The following is a 23,384-nucleotide window of genomic DNA, read 5'->3' on the forward strand; positions in this document are numbered from 1 at the left end:
TTTTACTTATGTAGATTTTTTAAATTGTTTTTTCTTAAATTGCCACACCAAAATAAAATAAAATAAAATTAATTTTTCATCATCTTCATCTTCATCTTCACCATATTTTTAAATAATCCAGAAAATCAACCCCCAAACTCAAAAACAATAACTAAAGATAATAGACTAGAGAAAAGAAGAAAGGTAAAAGTTTGGTTTTCATTGTTAACCATCCTTAGTCACAAGGATATAGAGCTATCTTGGTGGGGTTAACAAAGAGTTAAATTGCATCATCAACTCAAGAAAAATTTGCTCCAAGCCTAAGCCCATGTTTCCGAACATCCTTTTTCGAGAATGACTTCTTTTTCACAAGTGAACCAGAAACTTCAATTTCATTTTTCATCTCTTCTTCTTCCCACTTCATCTTCACAATCCCATAACTTAAACTTCTTCATTCCCAATTAAACACAAATTTCATTTTTCAACCTCATTTTCTTGTTTCTGACTACCCGAATTTCAGAACATGAACCGCAACTGAATCATTCCCTATCACTATCAGTCCCTAAAACACCACCAGAAACCATTTTCTCCCAACAATCAAAACCAGCAAGAAAGCAAAGAGAAGAAACAGAGATCTGGAGTGGCTATAACGAGTAAAACATTGAAAAACTGAAACACTAAAAACGAACTAGATCAACAAGTAGTTTCCTACCTTCAAATTGTCTCTCATTCTCTCTTTCTTCATGAAACCCTTAAGACATATATAATCAAAAAGCTACTCCCTCCGTTCCTAATTATAAGACATAGTTTTAAAATTTTCTAGTTCCTAAATATAAGATCCTTTAACAATAATCTAGCAAAAAGTATTATACTCTTCCATATATAACTCTTACATTAATTGTGTGTTTTCAATTCCAAAGTTTTAATTACCACCTACCATTTATTAGTGAGAGAAAATAACAAAGGGTAAATATGGAATAATGTATGTATTTTTAAAAATTCAACACACTAATTAGACACATTTAATGTTTTATTAATAAGCGCAATTTTTTGTATTAGGTCTTATAATTAGGAACGGAGGGAGTATAAAATATCCAACATCTTATGCAATTTTACAAGAGTTTTTATTTTTTATTTTTTATGATGAGGGGTATACCCTTACCCATACAATCAAAACTATTTTGAATGGAATTAACTATGAAGAATTTGGCTTTGTTTGGGATCGCTAACCTGAACTTTTCTTAAGCATAAATGCTTACGTGAGGATATGAGAAAAAACTTATGTAAATAGCTTATGTCCTACTTTAATACTATCTTGTATTCATTGCCATAAGGTATCAAATTTAACTTATGGATATGTGTTTATGCCCACCTCACAATTTGAGTTTCTTTAAATAATTAGTTCCTCTAGCCTAAACCATTAAAATTAATTATGTTGTTTATCAAAACTCACCTTTAATCAGTTAGTCTAAAAGGTCATATTAGATCAATACCAATTCACAGCTTTTTTTTCACTACATTTTTTCGATGATTTTTTTATTACACAATGGTTTTTTTTAAACCCATGTTTGACTAATCAACACCAACGATGCTAGTTGTGTTATTTAATCGATTCGATGAAACTGATCAACCAAACCGTACCAATTAAATTGGATCGTTTTTTTTTTATTTTGGTTCAAAACCGATCCAAATAGATAGATATCAATGAAGATTGGTTCGGTTCACAGTTGAAGAATTAAAAAGCAAAGAATCAAACCGATGATATATATATTTTGTTAAAAAAATAAAAATAGGATAGGTGAAAATACTTATGTTTGACATTTTTTTTTGTTACAAATGGAAGATAATTATGTTTGACATACTATGTTTGTTAGATCTATTATGTTTGTTTTTTTGAGTAAAGTACACTCACCCCCTTGAGGTTTGTTAGAATTACACTCCACCCCATTCTTATCTAAAATCTACATCCCACCCCATTTTATATAGAGAAAAATTTAGTGACGAAAAATATTCTTCATTAATAATTAGTTATTATTTAAATTGTTAATCAATAATTTCAAAAAAAAATCAATATAATCCAATAAATTTAAAAATGAAAACATCACAATCCTCCTCATTCTCTCAATCGTGTTTTTCCTCCGTAAATTCACAATGCAAATTATGCAATAGCACACCTGCCCGATTTACAAACCATATCTCGAGCATAGTGAAACATGCTTGTGTTTTCATATTTGGTAATAATTCAATTTTAATCAAAATAATCTCTTTATACCTCCAATTTTCAAAATTGGGTTGTAGGCCAAAAAAGCAACACAAATGGGTGAAGAAAATAGAGAAACAAAATTATGAAAATATGAAGTGGATCTGAGGTTATTAGAGCCCAACGAGGCGGTGGAGCATCGTTTTTAACAAAATCCAACAATATCTTAGACCAACAGAGCGTTCGCTCACAACTTAAAGGGGTGAAATTCACAAGAAGTAGTTGAACAAGTGGCTTTAGGGATGTGCGATTCACGTTCTGGGGTTCAGGTCGCAATAAAACTTTGAGGCATGGTGGTGCCATGGGGTTTCACATTGTGGGACAGTGGAGCCGTGTTAAAGAGAGTAAAGGCTTGGTGGTGGCCGTTTGTGGTGAGAAATATGATTTGAAGATAGATTTGACGTGGACTTAACAGACAGAGTTGATGGTTTTTTTAAATTTAATTCAGTAAAATTATTTTCATAAATTAATGTATGAGAGTGTATATGCATTAAATTTATTTAAATTTTTACTAATTAGTAATTAGTTTTTAGTACTGACGAATTTGTTTTCGTCACTAAATTTTGCCTTTATAAAAAATGGGGTGGAGTGTAGATTTTTAAAAAGAATGGGGTGGAGTGTCATTCTTGCAAATCTTGAGGGGGTGAGTGTATTTTACTCTTCTTTTTTCTATTATTAATTTGTAATGGTACTAATATTTAAAACATTATATTGTCTAAATGACCAATGAGAAAGTTTGGGTTAAATAACTCATCATCCAATCACATTGGAGATAAGTGAGTTGGAAATAAATTAATAAATAAAATATAGAAATTCCAGCTCATTTATCTTTAATGTGATTGGATGATGAGTTATTTAACCCAAACTTTCTCTTGAGTCATTTAGACAACCCCTATTTAACACTACTTTAAGTATTTTTGCATTGTTAAGTTGTTGATCGGATTATGAATTTGCGGTTAAGCACTTAAGCTATTATTAAGTGAGTTATTGATTTGCAACTTTTTTTTTTTGCATTGTTAAGTTTGAATCATATGTGATTGCACCTCCATCTATACCTCCTTCTTATTGTTATATATTTGACCTTATATTTATAAAAAAAATTATGAAACCGATGAACCAGACTGATTCAAACCATTCATCATTCATCTTCGGATTGGTTTGGTTTGGTTTCAGAATCTTTTTACTAACAACTGAACCAAACCAAATTTAAAAATTTTGGTTAGATCGGTTTCTGATTCACCTGAAACCAATTCAAACTGAACCTCGAACACCCCTATATCAAACATTTTTACAAAAATACTAAAATGCAAAAAAAGAAGAAATTTATTACCAAAAAAGAAATGTCCATGAGAAGGTTCACCTCACCCTGGCCCCGATCTGATAGATTAATCTCTAGTTAGAGAGAGAGAGAGGCTTCTGCAAGTCCAAGCTGCAAACACAAGACAAGCACGATGGTGTGTTGATTCATTTTGATGAGTTTCTTACTCATTTCATGTCTCTCCCCACCAAACGTTCTGCTTCTGCTTCTTCTTCACCCACCACCGCCGCCGCCGCTCCTATGAAAAAGCAAAAGCCCCTTTCCTCCCACTCCGACTCCGACTCCGCCGCCGCCGCACTCATGCCCCTCGACGACGATCTCAAACCCTCCAACGCCGTTGGTCTCATGGCCGCCAATCTCGCCCGCAAGAAAGCTACCCCTCCTCAACCCCCCAAAAAACTCCTCATCAAGCTCCACAAAGGTAATAAGGGTTTTTCAATTCTCCCTCATTTCGAGTTCCTTTTCCTCTTTTCAACGCTCTTCTCATTCCTCACCACTCCAATTGTGTTTATCCATCGCTAATTTCGTCATCGCTTTAAGCTTTCATGAGCTGGAAACTAACACTGCCTAACCCATTAGCTCACTCATTCTGTACTAGCTCATCCAAATTAGTAATTGTAGGTTCAGCTATAGTTATACTATGTGATTTAATTTTCAATCTAGATTCTGGGTCTTGTGATTATGTTTAATTTGCCTATATAAATTAACATGTGCTGTTGTGTGAGCTTGTAGTTTCTCTTATTTGCTCATACTTTCCTGTTTTTGTTTGGAAGCTAAACCAACATTGCCGACGAATTTCGAGGAGGATACATGGGCAAAGCTGAAGTCAGCTATTTGTGCAATATTTTTGAAGCAGCCGGACTCTTGTGACTTGGAGAAGCTTTATCAGGTGATCATGAATGAAAGTTTTCTAGTTATTGTTATTATTATTATTATTATTTTAAGGTGTTCGTTCATTAAACGCTGTGAATATTTATGGCATTGGCTTATTATTAGCTTTTAATGGTGAGCTCGTGATATTCATAGGCTGTGAGTGATCTCTGCCTTTATAAAATGGGTGGAAATCTTTATCAACGGATTGAAAAGGAGTGTGAAGTGCACATATCTGCAGCGCTGCAGTCTTTGGTCGGACAAAGCCCCGATTTGGTTGTTTTTCTATCTCTAGTTGAGAGATGTTGGCAGGACCTTTGTGATCAAATGTTGATGATTCGTGGTATAGCCTTGTATCTGGACAGGACGTACGTGAAGCAAACAGCAAATGTTCGGTCATTATGGGACATGGGCTTACAACTTTTCCGTAAACATCTTTCGTTGTCTCCTGAAGTGCAGCACAAAACTGTTACTGGTCTTCTAAGAATGATTGAAAGTGAAAGGTAAATCCATTTCCTTGCAATCTCAGTTCTATAAATGACTGATAGACCTTTGCATATATGCGAATCATATCAGATGTTAAATGCTGCCATACACGTTTCAGAACTAAACACATTCGCCTTTCCTGTATATAGTTATATACCTTTTTGGTTAGACTGTAAGATATGTTGAACTAAGATCGAATGATAAATTTTGAGACTTTTGCCTTTGTTAATGAGTAAAAATATTAATCAGTCAAGCTTTGTTTTTGGGATGGCTATTCAAATCTGCATACAGTTCCAGGGTAGTGGCCATTTAATTTTTAGGTTAGAAAAATGACCTAGGGTGATCACTCTTTCTGCTTCTTATTCTCTAAAGCAAGGGATAATCTCTTGCACATGTAAGGTAGGATTGGAAGATTCTTATTTCTTATTGTTATGAATGAGTTTGTTCATAGTTCTGCTCTCCTTCTTTTTTATATGATTTCCCTGCTCCTCAACAATATAGTCTTTAGATTGTCCACTAAATTATCGGTTGCCAGTTACCTACTTCTGTTGCTACCCGTCTTACCCTCACTGTCGCAACTCTCCTGTAAATCCTAAATTTGATATAAAAACCATTCATGTGTTTTGACCTAATAATTTAAGCTTTTTGGATATGGGTTCATGGCATAGTATCCAAGCCTCTCTGAGTCCAGCGTTCAGTCCTTGTTGCACCCATTCTTCTACATTAAAATTTAAATTTCCGCATAAGGTTGGGTGAACACGTGTGCATTGTTCATGCTTAGCGCTTCAGGCCCAAAGGCTCTCAAATGAGGGGATGTGTTAGATATAAAACCCATTATAGTTCAAGCTTTTCAGGTTGATGACATTATGAATAAGCTGTAAGGTTATCTTTATCATTTTGTAACTAAAAAATATCATTGCAACTTACTCCTTGCAATTATTTATTATGTATCTTTTTTACTATTATTTTCTTGGTTTGTAGCTCCAGATTTTACCAGATCATTTTATTTTTGGTATTAGAAATATTGTGTAAGTTTGTCTGCCGATATTGGTTTATCACATGAGAAGATTTATTGCTGACCAACAATTTTCTACTGATCTATGTGATCACTTCAGCTGAACATCTGATCAGAATGTGCTGGGAAAGTCAACTGTTATTTCGGATGTGGAATATACAAACACTGTGTTTTATTGACATCTGGCATCCATTGCATAATCTAAGGCATTATTTTCTTATTGCGATTTTAATATTTGTTCAATTAGTTGTGGAATACAAGTGTTAGGAGAAGTGGTACTTGCAAAAAATTGCTGTACTTTATCAAACTTCGCGAGGTTAGTTTATTTCATAGTAATTAAACCTAGCCTGATCTGATTGAATATAAAGCTGGTGAATGTCAAGGACTGGTAGATGTTTAATTTTCAGAGAAGTCATACAATGCTAGAATATTAAGGAAGAGTTCGTTAGGAAATACCATCTGATCTGCTACAAGCCTACAACTTAGGTAAATACAAAGGAGAAAACAAGGGATAAAAAAAACTGGAACATAATTCTGATTTAAATCGGATTCCAATCTTATTCTTTTTCAATCTAATCTTTCCAACTTTCCTTACAATCTTCTACAAGATGCTTGTAGTTTTGCTGTTGTAAAATATAATGATATTGAAGCCATTGTTAGTAGTTGAGGTACAAAAGATAATTCAGCAAACTTTACTGGCTTGAGTAGTCTCATTATAAGGATGTATGCTAAGTAAGGGGCTAGGTTAGTATTTCCATTATATTTAAATGAATTTGACCCAATAAAAGTCTATTTCAATGTTGACACCTTCAAGTCAGGAACTTAGATACTTCTTTTTCTCTCTTGATCATCATTTGTGATTTTGGGCATTACATTTTCTCTCTTAATACAGAAAACGTAGCTGGTTGATCCACCTATTCCTATTTATACAAGGCCATCAAATTCTTCATCTAGTGTTGTACATTACAATTTTCACTCGTCTTGTTTTTCAGATTAGGTGAAGCTGTGGATAGAACTCTTCTAAACCATCTTTTGAAGATGTTTACTGCTCTAGGAATTTATGCAGAAAGCTTTGAGAAGCCATTCCTTGAATGCACATCTGAATTTTATGCTGCGGAAGGTATGAAATACATGCAGCAATCAGATGTTCCAGATTACTTGAAGCATGTGGAGGTGCTTACTTTTCATTATCCTCCCTGTATTATCTTGTTAGCTTTCATTAATTTAAGTATTTCTTAAATCAATGGATCTTGTCATGCCATTTCAGGATTTTATCGGACATTCTGACTTTAATTTGTCTTTTTTGGTATATTCAATCCTTCCCATGTCCAGCATTGTATGCTTACTGTAGGGATATTTTTGGGTACTCATTTGTGCAGACTAGGTTGCAAGAGGAACATGATAGATGTTTGATCTACTTGGATGCAAGTACTAGGAAGCCATTGATAGCAACAGCAGAAAAACAACTTCTTGAACGTCATATACCTGCCATTCTTGATAAGGTTCCGATCACCACCCACTTCTTGATTTTTCTGTCATGATTTCTTTTTTCATTTTGTTTCACATTGCTTCAAATTTACTTCGTGTTACAGGGTTTCTCTATGCTTATGGATGGGAATCGCATTGAAGACCTTCAGAGAATTTACTCACTCTTTTCAAGGGTCAATGCCCTTGAGTCACTGAGGCAGGCCATTAGTTCATACATCAGGAAAACTGGGCAGGGCGTTGTTATGGATGATGAGAAAGATAAAGATATGGTTTCTTCCCTTCTGGAATTTAAGGCTTCTCTTGACACGATATGGGAAGAAAGCTTTTTCAAGAATGAAGCTTTCTGTAACACCATTAAAGATGCATTTGAGCATCTTATCAATCTCCGGCAGGTACTTCCCATTTTGCTGTTGTCATTTCCATATTTTTGTTGGCTAGTTTCCATACTGAAATTTTTGAAATATCTCAAGATAGAAAGCTCCAGCCAATAAATTTTGGGTCAACTGACTGTTATCTTATTTTTTTCTGCATGGTAGAACCGACCTGCGGAGTTGATTGCCAAGTTTTTGGATGAGAAGCTTCGTGCGGGTAATAAGGGAACTTCAGAAGAGGAATTAGAGGGCACACTTGATAAAGTTCTGGTGTTATTCAGGTTCATTCAGGTAAGCTCAATATTTCATTGGTGGAGTAACTAACATCACACCATGTTTCCTGTATTTTTCATTCGTGCTCATGGTGATATTTCACTTTTCTAGATATATTTCTCTTCCATACTGATATTGTCAAGACTACTTGATGTTTTATTGTTAAGGGCAAGGATGTGTTTGAGGCATTTTATAAGAAAGATCTTGCTAAAAGACTGCTGCTAGGAAAGAGTGCTTCTATTGACGCGGAGAAATCTATGATCTCCAAGGTTAGGGCTTATCTTTTACATTTAACTTTTGAAACAATTAGATGGTTCCTCAGCAGAATTTTATTAACAGATTTCTTTGATTACAGTTGAAGACCGAGTGTGGCAGCCAGTTCACAAACAAACTGGAAGGAATGTTTAAGGTAATACATCTTTGAATCAATTTATAACTTGGAAGTTTTAAGGACTCTTTGATTGACTGGGTTGAAATCATCTATTCCAACCTCAGTTTTTTCCTATGTATTTTTCCTTGGCTTAGAAAGGTGACTATGAATTTGAACCTGGTGAGGAATTATCTTTTATGATTTGATGATGAATTATCTTTGAATCCAGTTCTGTTTTAACAATGTTTTGACCAACTTCATGAATTACTATAGCTTCTTACAACTTCGTCAAAAATTGTTCTGATTCAGGACATTGAATTATCAAAAGAAATAAATGAGTCCTTCAAACAGTCCTCCCAGGCGAGAACAAAACTTCCATCAGGGATTGAAATGAGTGTTCATGTCTTGACAACTGGGTAAGCTACGTGTTTCCCCTTTCTTATCTGTTTTCATCAATAATGTTTATGTGCTTCTTTTTTCCAGAGAATCTAATTGGAATAGTCGGATGATTGCAGGTACTGGCCAACATATCCACCCATGGATGTTAGACTTCCTCATGAATTGAACGTTTACCAGGTTCAGCACAAGCCATGAATAAATGCTCTTTTTACTGTTGGTTTCCTTGATACTTATAACTTCTCTGACATGGTCCTTTCCTTTATTCCTTAAGGATATTTTTAAAGAGTTCTATCTAAGCAAATACAGTGGAAGGCGTCTAATGTGGCAAAATTCGTTAGGTCACTGTGTCCTGAAGGCAGATTTTCCCAAAGGGAAAAAGGAGTTGGCTGTCTCCCTGTTTCAGGTTGGCCTTTCGAAAACCATTAATCCTTTTGTATCTTCATTTCCTGTCACTGTCTATCTTGTTTGAATTGAACACATTATTCTGGGATTAATTCTGCATGACTGGCTGTGCTCCAGACTGTTGTTCTGATGCTATTCAATGATGCCGAGAAACTTAGCTTTCAAGATATCAAGGACTCTACTAGTATTGAGGACAAGGAACTGAGAAGAACTCTGCAATCACTTGCCTGTGGAAAAGTTCGTGTTCTTCAAAAGGTGTGTTTGTAATCATTTGCAGAATTATCAGTTTATAAAATTTGTTTGCAACTATGTAGTTTCTAATGTTGATTCTCTTTGTTGAATATGTAACAGACGCCAAAGGGTAGAGATGTGGAGGATGATGATTCATTTGATTTTAATGACGGGTTTACTGCTCCTCTTTACCGGATAAAGGTAGCAATATCCATCGCTTTGGACATTAGAGATCAGATTAACTGATCTCAATCTTTGATTTGTGTTTTAATTCCGAATACCATAGCCAGCCCTTTAGCAGTGATAAATGCTTGTGGTGGGTTAGTCCTCTAAATTTATGACCACAAGTTTAAACTAATTTTGGTGTACATGGTGTAGGTGAATGCAATTCAGTTGAAGGAGACCGTGGAGGAAAATACAAGCACCACTGAGAGAGTTTTCCAAGACCGTCAATATCAGGTAAAATTTCTTTTCTCTAAAACCTTCCTTTTAGTTCAGACTTTAGAGGGACTAAATGTCCAGGGGAATGTAATGCACCTTCAATACAGAAGAACCTAATATGCTCGTGCATTATACTGGCTATTAGTTTTACCATTTTACACTCGTTAGTTTTATTTTACAAAATATGACAAGTAATAAATTGTATCGATGTCCTTAAATTTTCAATATGAAACCATTTTCATGTGTCGTCATCTAACAACTTAAACTAGGGGGATAATTGGTTCATGATTTGGTGTCAAATTCTCTATACTAGGTTGTTTATTGGTTGATTGATCCTTGTTTCCCTATTCTTCTAATAAAAAAATTAAATTTCACCACAAGATAGGTGGGACTATACATTGTCCACACTTTGAAGTCCAAGTGGCTCATGTGATGGGGGCATGTTAGAGATGTCAATACTGAATATAAAACCATTCAAATATCTTCCACTAACAACTTATGATTTTGTGATAGTTTGTTCATGTTCATAACCTATTATCCTTGTTGGCGTGGTTTATTGCAGGTTGATGCTGCTATTGTGAGGATAATGAAGACTAGGAAAGTGCTTAGTCACACACTTCTTATTACTGAACTCTTCCAACAGGTGACATATTTACATCTTCCCTTTCTTTAATTCAAATGGAAACTGAATCCCGAAATTGTTCAATGTTAGTATTGTAGGCAAAGCTATTTTTCCAGTGTTACTGCTGATAAATTCTAACGTAACTTATGCTTGACTTGGTTGTGGACAAGTGAAAGCTTATTTAGACTGTTCTATATCTGATCATTAGGATAAATAGTGATTTGTCTTTTTTTTTTTCCTGAACAGCTCAAGTTCCCAATAAAACCAGCTGATTTGAAAAAAAGGATTGAAAGCCTGATTGACAGAGAGTACCTGGAGAGGGACAAGAACAACCCTCAAATATACAATTACCTGGCATAGCATATTTACCTCATTTTACAATTGTTAGTCTCTCTTTTTCTCTTAAATGGCATGGGAAAAGCTTGATGTTTAATCCCTTGTCATGTATGTACAGTAACAACGGACCTCCCCCCCCCCCCCAAACCTCTTTTTATTTTTGCCATTTTCATTTATCGACAACTGCACTTTACTTGTAAAGTATATTTTTCCCCTTTGAAGTTATTTTCATTTTTTTACAATTCAAAATTATTCCCAAAATGATTAAGAAATTCAGAAGAATTGGCAGCTTTTTTATTTCTGTTAGACGAATTGGCTTAGTTTGGATATCCTTTATGGTTGTTATCATGTACTTCAAGACATAAAGTGACCAGAACTCCTCTAATGGATTAAGATGGAAATTTGTTCATGTTGCACTCAACTGATGATCATACATATTTGAGAGTTTATTCTTGCAGGAATCTTTTTCTTCTGAAAGAGTGAGATGATAGTTACTCCCCACCCTCTCTTTGGAGGGAACCTGTGCAGTCTTTTCTATGTTCTTGAAGTTTTGAAACTCTGTTTTAACCTTTTTTTGATGAAATTTACAAAATATAATGTTTAAATATGTTTTTATCCATGTATGTTAGTTTTTACTCTCAATCTTTCTTTTTTTGTTTGTGAGTTGACTTATTTACTAAAAGTAAGCTAGTCTAGTCCCTAAAGCTAAAAGGACATTTGTTAAGCGTTGATATGGCTAATGGAAGACCATATATACACTACTTTCTTCTCTTCCATGAGAAAAAAACGGTGTAGGTGGAATCTAGCATGTATTAACCAATAATAACAATCTATCCAATAAAAACGGTAGACCATATATTAACCACTTTGTAAAACTTACAAAAGTACTAAACTTACCTTTTCCATCCCAATAATAACAATCTGACCCTCACTGAGTTTGGACCACCGCCGCCATGAACTTTTTTTTTTGATAATATGGAGGGCCTAGGCCCAGCCGCCATGAACTCTTCATCTCCATCTTCTTCATAAAAATTCAGATTTTCTTTTACACCTTCGTCTCTTCATCTTCATGGCGAAAAACCATACCACAATAAACAAAAAAATGTGAAAATGATTGATATGTTTTCTTCCAAATCTTCTTTCCAAATACCTAAACCGCAATAATCAAGATTTTCTTGCCAAATCGCTCGTTTTCTTCCAAATCTGACCCAAACGTGAAAAATCAAATTTTGCTTATTACAGCCCAGGAGAATAATTATGCCAACCATATCTTCGTCTCTTCGTTCTTCTTGCCAACCCGATCTTGCCAACCCAAATATGTTTTCTTCTTCATCTTCTTCGTCCAGATTGAAGAGAAAGCAACCTCATCGCAGCAGATTTGCTAACCTCCATCACAACAGGTGGAGAGGAAGCAACCGATTTGATGACCTAGGAGATCAGGTTGATTTGATTTAATTGTACCGCCATATGTTGTACCGTCAGATGTCGAGCAACATATATGATTTAATTGATTAGTGATGGTGCGACAGTCATGAAGTTTTCCGACGACAACATCATCTTTGAAGGTGATGAGTGTGTGGGAGAGCAAAGGTTTTTTTTTTTGTTGATCGGCCAAATTTCTCTAGGGATTGAACAATGGACCTTCCCCTCCCCAAGCCATATGCCCCACAGCTCTTATCACTTGAGTATTCTTCGAGGACGTGGAAGAGCAAAGAGTTATTTTATACTTTTACTTCTTAGTTGTTTATTATTATTATTTAATCTTTTTATATGGTATGCAATTTGAACCGTTAAAATATTTTATTAATATATCTAAAGGTTGAAAAAAAAATTAAGAACATTATTTCAGGACCATGATAACGCCATGGTAAAACAAGTGATCCAGATCTATGCTGGACCGGTTCCATGCTAGCTGACGCAACAAAAAAAAAACCTTCGAAAAGAGGCAATGCAAATCAAAGAGTTTGTTGTTTCTTTCTTTTTTCCACTTGACATTGCAAATAGTTGGATAAGAGCCAATGTTCATTTAAGATGTATAGCATTTGATCTTGAGGTAAACACATTCACGGAAAAATTCCTTCAAACCCCTCCACATCAGAGTCAGACTACTATTAACTTGATTTTAAATAGTTTAACCTCAAATCTGGTGAGACTGCTAGTTTTGATTGGTCTAACAATACGTTGGTATATTTAGCTTGTATATCAGTTAACAAACCTTGGAAGGGAAGGGATGGATGTTATAATCCTGATAATGAACCAGACACCAACAGATTAAATGATGCAGACCACCAGAATACATGTAGAAATTCAGATTTTGCTTATAAATGATGTTTTGATTGCATCAAATCGTTATATGCGAACAGTAAACGGCTGGGAATGAATAGCGTTCGATCAGTGAGCTACTACTCACTCTTTCAAGGGTGGCTGCTTCTAGGCAAACCTCCTGGCTGTCTCTGCACCCCTACAACACCTTCACGCCCGACATTGATTTCACAGTGAGTGAAACCTTAGTTCCCGGTTATGAGTTTGCAAATTAGGCAGCTACCTTTCACAAACATCTCCTCCCCTTGTTGGCAAATCCCAGAATTAGAGCACACAAAAATTTGAGCTTTCATGTATGATTCAACAAGCAATAGAAATGTAAAGGAATTTGGGGTCTCCAAACACATCTCAATCAATGTTTGTAAAAATAAGATCACACTAAACCTGAGACCAACAACTAGCACACATTTGCTTCCTGAAACACTAATTTCTAGAGATTTAATTTCATTTGGTAGATTCAACATTTTGAGTAGCATAGCAAGAAGAGAGTAAATTGAATTCAAACAAGAAACAAACAACACACATCAACAACACTCCACTCCACCATGCCTCCCATCAATCAACACATACTGGGAACGTCCCGAGGGTTAGCTCAAGTGGTAAGTGCTAGGGAACATAGGGGTTCAAACCCCAAGAATAAACTAATTTACTAACATTACTAACAACTAACATTTGCGAGAGGAAAAAAAAAAACATACTGGGAACTTCAATTCAATTTTTTGAATGATGAAAATCAAATCAACTGTAGATATATAAACAAAGTAACCCATAGCATATGGGTAGTTTCAATTTCTTACAGAATTGACATCTTTCTCTCCACACTCAAGTTAGGAAGATCCCATATATACTACTTCGATCTCAGAGAAACAACCAGAGTAAAAAAGAGCATACATACACATACGAATTCAAACGGGTTTGACGGCGGAGGAAGGATCGGAGGCTGCGGCTGGGGCGGAGGCGGGAGTGGGGTTGTTGAGTGGAGCGCGAATGTCGTCGTCGTCGGGATCGTAATCAGGATTGAGGTTTCGGTCAATGGCTTGACGACCCTGTTCAAGGCATGGCTTACACGCGATCTCAATGGTGATCCAACCCAGAATCACCGCCACCACTGCAATCGCTGCGCTCGTTATCGCTGCCATCGTTACCTCCACACTCCGACGACGTTTGTTGTTTTTCCCGAACTCCGATTGCTTGAATCTAATGAAAGCTGAGTCCTGGGTTTGTATGGGCCTTGGGTCTAATTTGGGGACGGGCTTTAGTGGAATATTTATGTTTATTGCCTAGTTGGGCTCCATCAATTGATACCCTTTTTTTTCTTTCTAGGTATTCATACATACATTCTGTACTTATGGGAATAATTTCCTCCAAATCCGAAGATTAAAGGTTTGTTTTCCATATGCACCGTGTAATGATCGAATCTTCAACTAGATACTTAAGAAGCAGTTGTGTTAGACTTCTTAGTATCAAAAAATATATGTTCATTTAATTTAAAAAATTCAATTAAGATTTGTTTCATTCAACCAAAAGGTTTGACACACCAAGAAAGTTAATTTAAATATAATTAAAATAATAACATGTAACTGATTAGGTTGTTGTGGTATGAAACAATTGAATGTCTGTGTTAAGAAGTTTTACATTAGAGCATCTCAAATGGAAGGTTATTAGTTTTTATTTCTGAATTAAGAACTGAGTTCTTAACCATTGGACGGGATGGCGTGGAGCTCTTAGTTCTTAAAAATAAGAACTCAATTCTTATATAAGGAGTTTTACTTTTTTAGTTTTTAGCGTAAAAAAATATATTTTTTCTCTCATCCAAATTTCTTTATTACTTTGTGAGTTTTATTTTATTGCTTCATATAAATAAAAAGTATAAATAACGTGGTTTGTGAAACCAAATGAATAGTACTAAGAAAGGTTGGAGCAAAATTGCTTGAGAGTTACTTAAGCACGTGTGGCAGTACGGACCCACATAAATAGTGCTAAGAACTAAGAACCCAGCATTGGAGATGTTCTTAATAGTGCACGATAACTGAACACATATTTTACAAATGAGTCATATCTTAACTTCAGTAATTTTCATGATAAAGTATTATACGTTGAAAAAATCACCGCGTTGGTACTCTAATGTTCCAAACAAGCCTGCCGCGATGTGTTTTTTAAGACTAAACATTCTATAATATTATTTTTTCGGATATTGCAGTTAGTCCATAGCACCAACAAAGTGAGGTAAAGAATGAATTTTTATTTATATTTTGACGAGTGTAAATCCGTTTGGAAAACAATAGTAGTCTCTGATGACATATAACTTTTCTGGAGTTTGAACTTGTGTCTTCATTCTTACATGTATCTAGCTTGCATATCATTACACGAGCACCTAGTTGAAACAAAGGTAGTATCAAAGTTATTTTCATTTGCACTCTTGATTCTTCATTCCTCCTTCTAACTCACTTTCCATTGACTCGACTAATAGTCTAATACACCAAAGTGTTTTTTTTTTGAAAGTAACATAAATCCATTAAATCAAGCCGACATAGAAGCAAAGCGTCAGCAGTAACAAAAGCATCAAGGCCGGGGGGGGACCTTCCTCTATCCAAACCAAAAAAGAGGATGCCCCCGGGCTAAGAAGTCAGCGACGCGATTGCCTGAACGACAAACAGATAAAACATTAAAGTTTGCAAAAGATAAAGCTAAAGTACGACAGTCTGAAATAATCAAATCAAGATATGATGAGCCTCTGGAACGACGTCGCCACCACTGATAGAGCTGCAACGAATCTGTCCCAAAACAAACGGTGAAAATCCAAGGTCAAGAGCAAGCCGCATTGCCCAGCGTAATACATACATGGCTGGTATTGGACCAATCTTGGATTTGGCCTTGTATTGTTAGAACTTGATTAGTTTATAACATTATCAAATTAAATTAATCGATTCTCGCATTAAAAGCAATATCTCTATTTGCAGGAGTATCACAGGCAAATAATATCCAATATCGTGTATATCATTGACATTGGCCATTAAACGAATATCCAAAATTGAGATTGATTCCAACTACCATAAACAGCCATTCTGCAAAAATAATCGAAAATTATATTCAACCAACCCAACCCTATCCTGTCTCACACGAAAGCAAAGATCGATTTCAACAACCGAACCACCTCATAATTTGTGTTCACCCACCAAAGCCAATGAGTGGGCCTAATAGACCAAACTGTTTCAGACTCAAGAAATGAATATTTTAGCACGAGGAACTCATCATTCTTATGTCTTATATACATTACAAGAATCTCATCATGCATCATCCAAAGAAATCTCAAAACCCTTTGCTTTAATCATTCACCCCAAACCTAAACAAGACTAAGGCATTCAATTCACCAAGGGCCTTCCCCATTAGGCTTTATTGAATTAGGCTCATTCCATAAGTTATGGGACTACACCCATTAAATACTAAAAATTAGTAATCAAAGTTGTGATAAATTGCATGAATGTACAACATAAATTATAACATTCTTAAAATCTATACCTTACTTTTTTCACTAAACATAACTGTATTTTACATACTACAATGCAATACTTCCTTTAGAGGAGCCAAATATACCCTCCAGCACAATTTTCTTGTGACAAGTAAGAACATCTTCACCTCTGATTACATGGATCAAAATCTTCTATCATGGAATCATGCCCAAATTGTTTGTCCCACCAATGAAATCTCAACATGTCAATTAAAAAGATATGAGTTGGACCATTACAAACTTGCATGGTGATTTTTAATTGACATGTCAAAATTTATTGGTTGAGCACAAAAATGAGACACAGTTTGGGGACAAAAGACTTGAATCCTAGGTACATACCTTAAAGCTAAATGCATTGCAAGAACTTTCTTTGTAGAATTTAATGACCTCACCCGCCTTGAATATTGTGTGCATCCACCAATATTAACACTTGGTCAACTTCCCTTCACTTGCTGTATGCAATTAGAGGTGCTCCACTCCTCTTCTATATTACACTCCCGCCGGCTGCATCAACTTTGATTTCTTTGACCAAATCCGACCACAAGAGTCTTAGCACACGTTTGGATACACGTAATCACGGTAAAGACAAAATCACAATGGATAAATAATCACAAAAGCTAAGGGACGTTGCTTCAGTTCAACGTGATTTTGGTTCATCGTGGTTTTTCACCGTGTATCCAAACATGAACTTATTTCTCATTGAGAGTGACCACCATCAAGGGAAACAGGGTGTGATGAAGATAGATTTTATGCCTTTTTAGGATAAAGGGTCGACATGGAGACAACTCATATTTCAAATGAAATAAAATGCAAAATTCCAGCACACATATTCAACTATGCAATAAGTATGAAAAACAATACGTTTGCAAAGTGATGTCTGCACGTTTATAATTGTGCTGCACTCAAATGTAACCCCACAATCTACCAGCCTTAGATATACAGATTCCAGGACCTAGCACTTTGATATCTAAGTTTGCAGTCAAGTAGAGCAATTAAGGATTGACAAAGAAAAAGCCTACACAAACAAGTTAGATCTTACTCTAGTCCTTAAAAATTGAATGTAATATGGATTGGCAAAAAAACATCGCTACAACTTGTGATGATAAAATCATGCCCATAAGATGTTCTTCAAGGATAAAATATCAACATATTAACATAGCCCAAGAACCACAAGAAGATGCTACACAGCTACAATTAATACAATTCAAAAACCGCTTAAAGCACTCCTTCACACTGCTATTACAACTTTTAGACCTCTAATAATTATACTTAATTACATTTTATTCAGACAAGATTCATAGCATAATATTACATAATAATGAAAAACTATGCAAACAACACCTGGGAGCTTGAAGGAGTCAGATCAGATAAACTTTCTGGCGCGTCAATTACATGCCATTGGACGCTGAATTTCCGTTTTCCCTCACAACTTTCTTTCAGATTCAATCTAGAAATATGACCAACAGCAACCAGAAGATTTCGACCCACAACATAAATTTGACAATCGCAAGCATTCACAGCAAAAGGCTTACATATTTGCTCAGGCAAAGGGGGACCCTCTATGGCTTCCCATGAATCCGTTTCCGGGTCGTAAACCTTAAGCTTCATCCTTTCGAGCTCAGAAACAACAAATAAGTGCCCATAAACAACCACACTTGAACCAGTCCACCCTTCTCTCAGCCCAACAGCCATACTTTCCCAGTTATTAGTCCTTGGATCATACACCTGGCCTCTCGGAGAGACATAAAATGGCCATAACCAGCCTTCTGTCACTAGAAGTTTACCATTGAGAACCGCAGCGTCATAGGATGCCATATTCGTCCCCATGCTCGCAATAGAGCGCCAATTCCCGTTGAGAGGATCCAACATCTCTGCAGAATCTAGCTCATAAAGATCAGTACTATTACCCCCAGCTACATAAATCATCCCATCAATCAATCCACTGGCGAAAAATGACCTAGCAGTAATCATCCTATTCATCACAGTCCAACGGTTTTTCTGCATCTCATATTTCAACACCAAGTCAAGAGGGCAATCCACATCAGAGACCATACCACCGCACACAAAGAGAGTGCCGTCGTGTGGAATCGAAACACACCTAAAACCATGAGGACAAACCTTGTCCTTACAAGGCATCGCAGGGATAGTGTGCCAAGAAAAGTGAGTAAGATCAAGAACCTGCCACTGGATCTTCCCAGTGCACTTATGGTAGGCAAATACAAAAAGCCAAGGGTCTTTGAAACCCAATTGCTTCCTGTTGGTAAAAAACCTCTCCTTATTACCAAGTAGCAGATGCCACCTCTTGCAGACAGCTCTACATGATGAATGACTCTGTACCGGAAGACGAAGAAGACAGTTAAGAGCAACATCATCAGGAAGCCCCGGTATTAACGGCTCTTCTCTGAGAGAAAGCTCCAACTCCGGCGGTGGATTTGCCAATGAAGATTGCATCACAGCTAACCTAAACTTAGGAGATAGAGTCATTTGAGGATCTCCTAGCTTATGTACCGGTGCTTGTTGAGATGAAAATCTAACACGCTGCATCTTTATCTTTAAATACACCTAAACCCTTCAGAAACACAAAAACTTGTCACTTTCTCTAATATGAAATTCCTAGTTCCTCCTATGTTCTCAAATGGGTTTGAATAACATCATATCAGATAGTAACACTCAATTTTCAATTAAGGCACTGAGAGAACCTATTCCTAATTAGCTTGAAATGATTCCACCCCACAAATTTTTACTGAAGATAAAAGGAATCCCTAAATCCCAATCCAGAATAAAGAGAAGAAGCACCAATTCCTCCTCCACAATGATCTAAAAGCTGATAGAATACAACATAAATAGAATTTCTGATTCCCCCTTGTTAAAGTATCCAACTTTACTCATAACAGAAATTGGGACCTTCCTACTTTCTTCATCAAAAGCTAGCAGTTACTTAACCACAAACAAAGCAAGACTCATCATCAATATTTCAACTTGGGAATCCAAAAAGCCGTAACTTTCTCCAACAAATATACCAACCAACCTCAAATAACCCAATAATTCACAGGTCCCTTAAACCCAAGTACCCAACAACAACTCTGAAGCAGGAAATAAATAAAAATCCTAGCTTTATCTGAAATATAAGTAAGAAAAAATCATAAGACTAAAGATTCCCACATAAAAATTCTGGATTATAAGAAAAACAACAGGGAATGAATCTATGTCGGTAGCAAAAAATATTGAAGAGTGAAAAACACAAAACTTACAAGAAGAAGCAAGCAAGGAAGTGGTGGCAACAGAGATTAAGATTGAAGTTGAAGTCAGGGAGTTAAAGACAGGAAATTGTGCCAGCAGAGCAGAACAGAACAGAACTGAGAGCAGGTTCATGCAAAGAAAGAAAGAAAGAAAGAAAGAAACGCACGCGCTTTATTCATGGGTTACTGGTTTGGGACGGAAAAGTAGTAAAAGGAATGTGAACCAACCAAACCAAGGGTCCAAGATATATCTAAAGTTAACCATGCTGCTTCATCACGCGTAATCCAGTTTAGTTGATCATGATTCATGCGTCATGTTTGTTTCACCCCACTCCACGATTCAATCACAATATGGATTAGTTTGGTAAAGTTTATATATGTTAATTGGAAGTTTTTGGTGATATCTTAATTGAAAGTTGAGATTAATGTTTTTACTTTTTAAGTACATCTAGTTAAATATATTGATTTTGTATAATGATTTTTTTTAATCCAAATGTGAATTTTTAGAAGTTTTCTGATAGATTAAATTTCAAATCATATATTTTTTTAATTATAAAGGTACTAGAGGAAACTCTCTTAATTTATCGTGAGGATGTTGCTAAAGAGTTAGATAATATATACATTTTATCACTTGATAGATAGTAGGGAGGTTCGGCCTTGGTTTTGTCTCTGAGATCGCCTTCCTTGCATGCTCGTTGCTGGAATTTTTTTGTAGGGAGTAGATTCTTTGCTAGATGCAAGGAGACAATGTCACGTTCTTGTATGAATCTTCTCATGGTTCGATCTAATCTGATTGGTGAGTTGGTCGCGTGATGGAGATGGACTAGGTGTGCCCAAGGTGCTTTTGCGCTCATTCGACCACACATTATATGCTTCTGCAGCGTCCTGTTTTACAACCTTTGTTTGTTTGTTGTCTTAGTATCAGAGTGAATTGTGTTACATTTATGCGTGATTTTGTGTGATTCCTTGACTTTGGTTGATGTTCGTAGAGCATGTACGCTTATATTTTTGTTTTATTCTACATGGGATGACCGAAATAACATGTTAATCTGTCACCGACCTGTTGTTGTGATGGATTCCTTATTGCACCGACTTGTTGCTTCGTGTCCATCCTTGGTGGCTACAAACCCACCGATTAGGCCTGCATCCAAGGAGCTTCCTTATGTCTAGGAACGTCTCTTCCGAGAGTTGTGAAGGTCAATTTTGATGCTTTATTTCCATTTATGATATGACTAGTTTTGGTTTTATTGCGCGAGATTCTAATGGTGATACCCTTGTCGCGGCAACCTCAGCTTCTTTAGCAATCTTATCTCTTGTTCTTGCAATGGATATGTGCTTTCATTTCAGCCCGTTTTCTAACCGTTGATATATGTTTCCATCGTGTCTGTTTTGAGATAGATTGCATGCCTCTATTTAAGGCTGAGAGAAAACTTATGAAAAACACTCTTATTTGACAATTTTGTGTGAATTAAGGAGTAATGACCCTATGCATATCATTTCTGCTTAGTAAAAAAATCATTTTTATGTAGCTCGTGTGGCAAGTTAATTCCTTAGTTTCTAATTCTCAAAAAAAATATCCTTATTTTCTAGTGTCTCCTAAAAACACTTTTAAGGGTCAAATTTGGAAAACACTTCCTCTTTCTCGTGCCGCCGTTCATCTTTGCCTCCGAATCCGAACCACCGCTAACCATCATTCACTTTGCTCCCGTTCACATTGCCTCCGCAAACCAACGACGTTCTCGTTGCCACGATCCTCAATTCGCCTCCTCAATGATTCGCTGTCGCAGTTGCTTCTCTCCTCTGGTTGCTTGTAAGTTCTTCGATTCTTCTCCTCTTGTTGCCATCACTATTTATATAGGATTGTATATATCTGCACTCATCATAGTTAACAAGATATATAGAGTATTCTTCAGTGAGATATTCTCTCTTTTTCTTCTCAGAATTTTACTTTGCATGTCACATTTTCAGACTTTAATGATTGAAAGATTGTATGGAAGTCACTTTCTAAAAATTCTGCACTTTTCTAAATCAACCTCTGCTCTAACTTAACATTGTTTTGCATATTTTACTTGTTTTCATTGCTGGAAAAACCAATAACAATTATCCTATAATTAATTAGAGGATTCAGAGTCTTGTGTCACCTTTTTTATTATCTTGTGCATATTATTCTTGTATGATAGTTTTGAATCACCAGGAAAGATGGAAAGCAATGTGTCATATGAGAGTGATCTAATCCTCGAGACTAATGCAAATTTTAACTGAGGAAATTAAGGAGAGAGCACTGCCTGGTGTAAATTTTAACTTAATGCAACTGCATTAGTAATCAATCACTGAGACTCAGGCATGAATTTGTTTTAGACATGAGTAGCTTGTAACTAAAAGGTCATCATTATATGACCAACTGACATTTTTCAACCAAATTTGACAATAGAAACCCCTCAGGAGAGCTGGGATTTCCAAAATAACTGCAGCAAATCATAATTTGTTTTCTCCCTATCTGAATTCAAAATCCCAAATGATAATATGCATCAATTAACTATGAAATTTTATAAATGAATGTTAGAGGATGATGAGAAGAATATGAAGAATAGGGAGAAAACCAAGGTTGTGTGTGTGGTAGAGATGGTAAATTGGGTAAAACAAGAATCAGGGCGAGATAGATGTCACGTTTTACAAATCCATTGGAAAAGTCAATGCGTTTTTGTTTCAGAATGGGTTAGGATAAGGTTGTTCATGGGTTTGCTGTTTGAGTAAACTTGCAAACTCGACTGCTAATTCAATTTGACCCCAAACAAACAAAATGTGGGTTGGTTCATGCAATTGACTTAATGTTTTAATTTTAACCATTCACAATTTTATCCAACGATCAAGATTTATTCCTACCATTCTCGCATAAGAAGATCGCACGCATTTTTTTATTTTATGTTATTGTAAAAATGAACCATGCATCACAAGGTGGAACAAAAGACTAACACATTTCTTGAAGATTATTTCAATCTCAGTTTATTCATGATATTAAAATGAGAAAAACTAAAGTCCACTAAAAGAAAAACTCTGCAAACAAGCATATAATTTTTCAAGAAGGAAATATAACTCTACAGATGAAGGGAAAGATCCAGATCATCTTCATCTTTCTCTTTTCCATAATTTGTACCATCTGAAGTACTAGGAACATATCTTGCTTCAATATTCTGGGAGGGAATTGCTTCATTCTGGGAGGGAATGGCACCTATATCTCCAACATTTACATCTTTTGCAAAAAGAAGCAAGTCAGTATTTGGCAGCAGCTCTCTTTCGCCATGGGTAGGTGGAAAAATGTTGATGTTACGCCTTTTTAGTGGACGCAACAACATTGAGTTTTCTTCAACTTCACCTACTTTCTGCTTATTCGCTTTGTCCCTAATATTGTTGTTGGATATATTAGGAACACTATAACCAAATGAGCCCACATGAT

The 23,384-nt window shown here is 35.8% G+C and overlaps 3 protein-coding genes across 4 annotated transcripts; 1 reads left to right on the forward strand and 2 right to left on the reverse strand.

Moving 5' to 3' along the window:
- The first annotated feature begins 3,572 nt into the window (after window positions 1–3,572).
- LOC130722494 (cullin-4) lies at window positions 3,573–11,152 on the forward strand. The gene is made up of 17 exons (XM_057573239.1): window positions 3,573–3,978; window positions 4,331–4,446; window positions 4,584–4,930; window positions 6,921–7,101; window positions 7,308–7,430; window positions 7,521–7,808; window positions 7,953–8,078; window positions 8,228–8,329; window positions 8,416–8,469; window positions 8,740–8,846; window positions 8,946–9,006; window positions 9,101–9,232; window positions 9,349–9,486; window positions 9,583–9,663; window positions 9,841–9,921; window positions 10,466–10,546; window positions 10,772–11,152. Exons 1-17 carry the CDS (start codon window positions 3,732–3,734, stop codon window positions 10,883–10,885), a joined length of 2,379 nt encoding a protein of 792 aa, XP_057429222.1. The 5' UTR covers window positions 3,573–3,731; the 3' UTR covers window positions 10,886–11,152.
- Window positions 11,153–13,878: 2,726 nt separating this feature from the next.
- LOC130726805 (outer envelope membrane protein 7) lies at window positions 13,879–14,410 on the reverse strand. Its single transcript, XM_057578109.1, has one exon. It carries the CDS (start codon window positions 14,320–14,322, stop codon window positions 14,089–14,091), a length of 234 nt encoding a protein of 77 aa, XP_057434092.1. The 5' UTR covers window positions 14,323–14,410; the 3' UTR covers window positions 13,879–14,088.
- Window positions 14,411–17,813: 3,403 nt separating this feature from the next.
- On the reverse strand, window positions 17,814–20,228 carry LOC130723181 (F-box/kelch-repeat protein At1g30090). 2 transcript variants are annotated; one of them, XM_057574138.1, is made up of 2 exons: window positions 19,943–20,228; window positions 17,814–19,260 (listed from the first exon to the last, which is right to left on the reverse strand). In XM_057574138.1, the coding sequence occupies exon 2, from the start codon at window positions 19,233–19,235 to the stop codon at window positions 18,018–18,020; it is 1,218 nt and encodes a 405-aa protein (XP_057430121.1). In that variant the 5' UTR covers window positions 19,236–19,260; window positions 19,943–20,228; the 3' UTR covers window positions 17,814–18,017. The 2 variants fall into 2 exon arrangements, with proteins under 2 accessions (XP_057430121.1, XP_057430120.1); XM_057574137.1 differs by having other exon boundaries at window positions 17,814–19,809.
- Window positions 20,229–23,384: the final 3,156 nt, after the last annotated feature.

The sequence above is a fragment of the Lotus japonicus genome, chromosome 6, assembly GCF_012489685.1.
Source record: "Lotus japonicus ecotype B-129 chromosome 6, LjGifu_v1.2".
NCBI classification, from domain to species: Eukaryota; Viridiplantae; Streptophyta; class Magnoliopsida; order Fabales; family Fabaceae; genus Lotus; species Lotus japonicus.

What these genes read in the sequence shown, in the direction of transcription:
- LOC130726805 (XM_057578109.1), bottom strand. Translation starts at nt 14,322, where the DNA reads ATGGCAGCGATAACGAGCGCAGCGATTGCAGTGGTGGCGGTGATTCTG.
- LOC130723181 (XM_057574138.1), bottom strand. Translation starts at nt 19,235, where the DNA reads ATGCAGCGTGTTAGATTTTCATCTCAACAAGCACCGGTACATAAGCTA.
- LOC130722494 (XM_057573239.1), top strand. Translation starts at nt 3,732, where the DNA reads ATGTCTCTCCCCACCAAACGTTCTGCTTCTGCTTCTTCTTCACCCACC. An exon ending in ACTTGGAGAAGCTTTATCAG is followed by an intron (nt 4,447 to 4,583) that starts GTGATCATGAAT and finishes TGATATTCATAG; the next exon opens with GCTGTGAGTGATCTCTGCCT. An exon ending in ATTACTTGAAGCATGTGGAG is followed by an intron (nt 7,102 to 7,307) that starts GTGCTTACTTTT and finishes TCATTTGTGCAG; the next exon opens with ACTAGGTTGCAAGAGGAACA.